This window comes from Danio rerio, chromosome 25 (assembly GCF_049306965.1).
Source record: "Danio rerio strain Tuebingen ecotype United States chromosome 25, GRCz12tu, whole genome shotgun sequence".
Taxonomy (NCBI): Eukaryota; Metazoa; Chordata; class Actinopteri; order Cypriniformes; family Danionidae; genus Danio; species Danio rerio.
This window is the reverse complement of record NC_133200.1, coordinates 40,115,001-40,120,000: the sequence shown is the minus strand read 5'-3', so window position 1 is coordinate 40,120,000 and position 5,000 is coordinate 40,115,001. Positions and strand designations below refer to the sequence as shown.

Here is a 5,000-nt window from a genome sequence, read left to right as displayed (position 1 = left end):
CAGCTCTCACCCATCACGGTCAGCGTGAGCAGCAGGTTCTTCCGCATCTTCTGGCAGATCGTGCCCCATTTGGACAGCGGCCGGGCCTCGATGGGCTCCAGGTGGCTTTCGTGCATCCGTACCTCCACGTGCTTCGGCATCATCCACAACTGCGGAGAAACAGAGCAGATGAACAACAGCACACATCTGGGTCAATCACATAACCCAGCTCTCCTTCGCGCACACCATCCACACAGGTCACCACAGTCGAGTACGAGAACACCTGATGCTGAAGATGATGAGGAAGATGAACATGCCCAATATTCATATCACACGCTCTCCTCCTTCAGCTCAGTGCCTTCATTAATCAGGGGTCACCACAGTGGAATGAACCACCAACTACTCCAGCATATGTTTTACACAGTGGATGCCCTTCCAGCAGCAACCCATCACAAGGAAACCCCCATACACACTCATTGACTCACACTCATACACTACGGCCAGTTTAGTTGATCAGTTCCCCTATAGTGCATGTGTTTGGACTGTGGGGGAAACCCACGCCAACAAGGGGAGAACATGCAAACTCCACACAGAAACACCAACTGACCCAGCTGAGACTCAAACCAGAGACCTTCTTGCTCTGAGGCCACAGTGGTGACCACTGCGCCACTGCGTCGCCCTTGTAATAATTCTAATATTACTGGTTTTAACGCGTTAACTATTGTTTACTAATGAATCTGCGCTTCCTATTGTACTTCATCATGCAGTTTAATATGTTTAAAACTCTTGTTTACTCTGAACATCTACACACAATCATCCATTCCTTGTGATTATTAAACCTTTTCTCTGCTTAGGTCGATATCCGGATAATATACTCGCAACTGGACTCTCTGACAGGCTCAGAATGGTAAGGTGAGCGTGCTCAGAGGATCTGCAGACGTGAAATTTGGCAGCGCATCATTAGACTCTCCTGCGAACAGCGTGAGCTGAGATTACACCAGAGAAAAGCTCAAACACCAGGCCAAAACCAAGCTGTGCTTCTGCTGTCGGTCCAGAAGACCAGCGGATCTGTGCTCTAACACACACACACACACACACACACACACACACACACACACACATATGTTCATTTCGTGCCAGTCCAAACTGTTCTGCATTGATCCTCATTCATTGAGAACACACACTCATATTCTGCCTCTGATTATTAGTTATGATGCCATTACTGTTCATGAGTCTAAAGGCTGCACGTTTAATTAAATATGAATCATAATGCACTTTCATGCTTGACTTGCTGATTTCTGCATGAGATGATCCTTCATCCAGAGCAGCAGAGGGCGCTCATGATCTTATTGATGACTGATGCGGATAAAACGCCAACTATGGAGAGCAGAATCACATCAATACTTCATAAATAGCTTAACAGCTTTATTTAATGGCTGGAATATATTTAGATCTGTCGTTACATTAAATCAGACGACTCTAATCTGAAAATGTAGGATTAATATTAAAAGGAGAATTCACTGCTGGGTTTTATATTGTATTTCAACTGACAATAGTTTGATTTAATGGAGAAACTCATTCATTCATTCATTCTCCTTCAGCTTAGTCTCTTTATTAAACAGGGGTCGCCACAGTGGAATGAACCACCAACTTATCCAGCATATGTTTTACACAGCGGATCTGATTGGCTGTTGGTCACTCTCAGGTGTTTGGTTATTGTCAGAGTAAGGCACAGCTAAAGTAGTTCCGGCAGGTTTAGAGCGGCTCTATATCACTCCGCTGAATGATTAGAGTTATTACACACACACACACACACACACACACACACACACACACACACACACACACACACACACACACACACACACACACAACAGGAGAGCAGGAACACATGAGGAGGACTCCAGTGCTACACACACACACACACACACACACACACACACACACACACACACACACACACACACAGACACACAACAGAAGAGCAGGAAGACATGAGGAGGACTCTAGTGCCACACACACACACACACACACACACACAGACACACAACAGAAGAGCAGGAAGACATGAGGAGGACTCTAGTGCCACACACACACACACACACACACAGACACACACAACAGAAGAGGAGGAGGAGATGAGGAGGGCACTAGTGCAAGACACAGGAGATGCTGGAGGAGGACACACACCTGACTAACACACACACACACACACACACAACATGTGAGCAGTGGTGTAATGTCCTCCGGCAGCTTCATAAACATCTCGAACACACTGCGGAGATCAGGAGTGTGTGTGCAGCTCTGACTGACGGAGTGTGTGAGATCTTGGTTAATTGCATGTTTTTAATTGGATGTGTGTTTGTACGAGCCGTCAGCTCCGACAGCACATGTGTGTGTGTGTGTGTGTGTGTGTGTGTTAATGAGGCGTCTCCTGCGGCTCTGAGGAACACAGATGGAGATGCTCAGCTCTCTCTCAGACTGTCATCCTGAATCTGCAGGAGTCTGAACATCACAGCTCAATCTGACGAGGAGAGACAGACGAGACCGGAGCTCCGGCTTATTCAGGAGGACTCGCTCATTTCATAAACACTTTCAGGCAGACTCGCGTTAAAGGCTCAGTTCACACACAACAGTCTAATCAATTCCTGCTGCCTTCAATTATTTAGGCCCTCTCCAGCCCTGTCTGCGGACATTAATCAGACTGACGACAAATATTAATGTTCAAATATTCAAATAAATTGAAATATTTAGCTGAAAGCGCATCCAATTATTACAATTTAAGCAACACAAATCTTTGTGCTGTCATTTTGTCATGAGAGTTTTAGCGTGCACTCGAGGGTCAGCGGATAAAGTGTGGACTTGATGTTTTGGGTGAACTACAGCTCTTTAACCCGCTGATATACAGCACACCTGTACAGCAGTCTGTGATTAAAGCATGTGAGAGTCACTTATTCAGGCTTTCACCAAGCTAAATTTAAGACTTTTAAAGACCTTCTTAAGACATTATGAATGAAATTTTAGACTTATGCAGGGCTAAATGCTCAGGGTTTTTCTGAATATCCCAGTAATAAGATAACGTACAGGTCAGGTCGGTGTCCTCAGCAGTAGATACACGGAGAATGTTTAAACAAATGTTGCTGTAATGGAAAGTCTTTAAATCATGATAGAGTTAAAATGCGTTTACATTAAAAGTTAAAAGTTTTAGTGAAGGTTATTTATGAAGTAATGTCGAGAGGATCATGTGTTTATGATTGATCACAGCCGGTGCTGCATTATCCAATGTATAATCCACCAATCAGACGATTCCTAAGCCACTATTAACACCCTGATCTGCATATCACAGCCATCTTCAGCTTGAGGAATCCCCTCTTCCACCCCTACTCCTCCTCCTTTCCTAGATGGGTGGCCTAGTGGTTAGCACTGTTGCCTCACCGCAAGAACCTCACTGGTTCTAGTCCTTACCAAACCAGCGACAGTTCTCCAGTTTCCTCCCTCCGTCCAAAAACATGCAGCTTAAGTTAATTGACTAATCCGGCATCACAGTCATGCTCCTATCAGTAGTTCTCTCTGAAGAGCGATCACTATCTGTTCATCAGCTACTACAGCAGGGGAGTTCTCCACATCTACCACAGCTCAAACTCCCCTCTCATCCTGCAAACGAGAGGGAGCCCTGGGCTCGAGGATCTCATGAGCTCAGGGACGAACACGCTTTATAATCAGTCATCAGCTGAGGGAGAGCTCTTGAATTGAGATTGGTGATTGTTGGTGATTGTATTAGTGTTAATGGCCAGATTGGGCAGCTATACATGCTGCTAAACAAGATTTAAGACCCGCAACACAATATTTCACTAGATTTAAGTCACTTTAAGGCATAAAGTATAGCCTTTTAGACATTTTAAGACATTTTAAGACCCGGCAGACACGCTGTTATTCATTTCAAATGCAGAAGATGAAGCGATCGTGTATTTATTCACTGTATTTTGCTGGAGTATTAGCATTATTGCAGGACTGAAACGCTCATGAGTTTGCCGTCCCTGCTTGTCATCTGAAACAAAATGATCAATGCTAACCTGAAGTTTTAATTCTTTTTTTTAATATGTGCTGTTTAACAGAGCAAAGGTTTATTATTAAGTCTAATTTATTTAAGCTTGAATGGAATAAAAGCCATTTGAACATCAGTAAGGTCAATATTATTATGCCCCTTAGGGCATTTTTTTGTTTGTTTGTCTACAGAACACACCACTGATGATCAATAACTTTACCCTAATTAGCCTAATTAGTGAAGCCTTTAAATGTGACTGTAAGCTGAACACTAGTGTCTTGAAGAACATCTAGTCTAACATTATTTACTGTCATCATGGAGAAGAGGAAACACATCAGTGATTAGAGATGAGTTATTAACACTGTTATGAGCAGAAATGGAGGCGCAGTGACTCAGGGGTCAGCACTGTCACTTCACAGCAAGAAGGTCGCTGGTTTGAGTCCCGGCTGGGTCAGTTGGTGTTTCTGTGTGGAGTTTGCATGTTCTCCCTGTGTTGGTGTGGGTTTCCTCCGGGTGCTCCGGTTTCCCCCACAGTCCAAACACATGCGCTATAGGGGAACTGGGTAGTCTAAATTGTGATGTGTATGTGTAAAAATGAGTGTGTATGGGTGTTTCCCAGTGCTGGAAGGGCATTCGTTGAGTAAAACATAAATGGAATAGTTGGTGGTTCATTCCACTGTGGCGACCCCTGATGAATAAGGGACTAAACTGAAGGAAAATGACTGAGTGAATGTTAAATGACTCAAATATGAACATCAAAGCTGTCATCAAGAACATTCACCTGCATGATAATGAGAGAAACACACACACACACACTCACACACACACACACACACACACACACAAATCCACACAGAGGTCAATCATCAGTCATTACACACACACACACACACACACACACACACACACACACACACAAATCCACACAGAGGTCAATCATCAGTCATTACACACACACACGCACACACGAGCTTAT

At 44.1% G+C, this 5,000-nt stretch overlaps 1 protein-coding gene across 2 annotated transcripts in view; it reads right to left on the bottom strand.

Annotated features, from left to right (window-relative positions):
• The window catches only part of slc1a2b (solute carrier family 1 member 2b), a 40,273-nt gene that overhangs the window by 11,203 nt on the left and 24,070 nt on the right, over positions 1-5,000 (bottom strand). For both annotated transcript variants that reach the window (NM_199979.2, XM_009298222.5), the window contains 1 exon segment: positions 11-149. In NM_199979.2, coding sequence (NP_956273.2) covers positions 11-143 — 133 coding nt within the window. In that variant the 5' untranslated portion in view covers positions 144-149.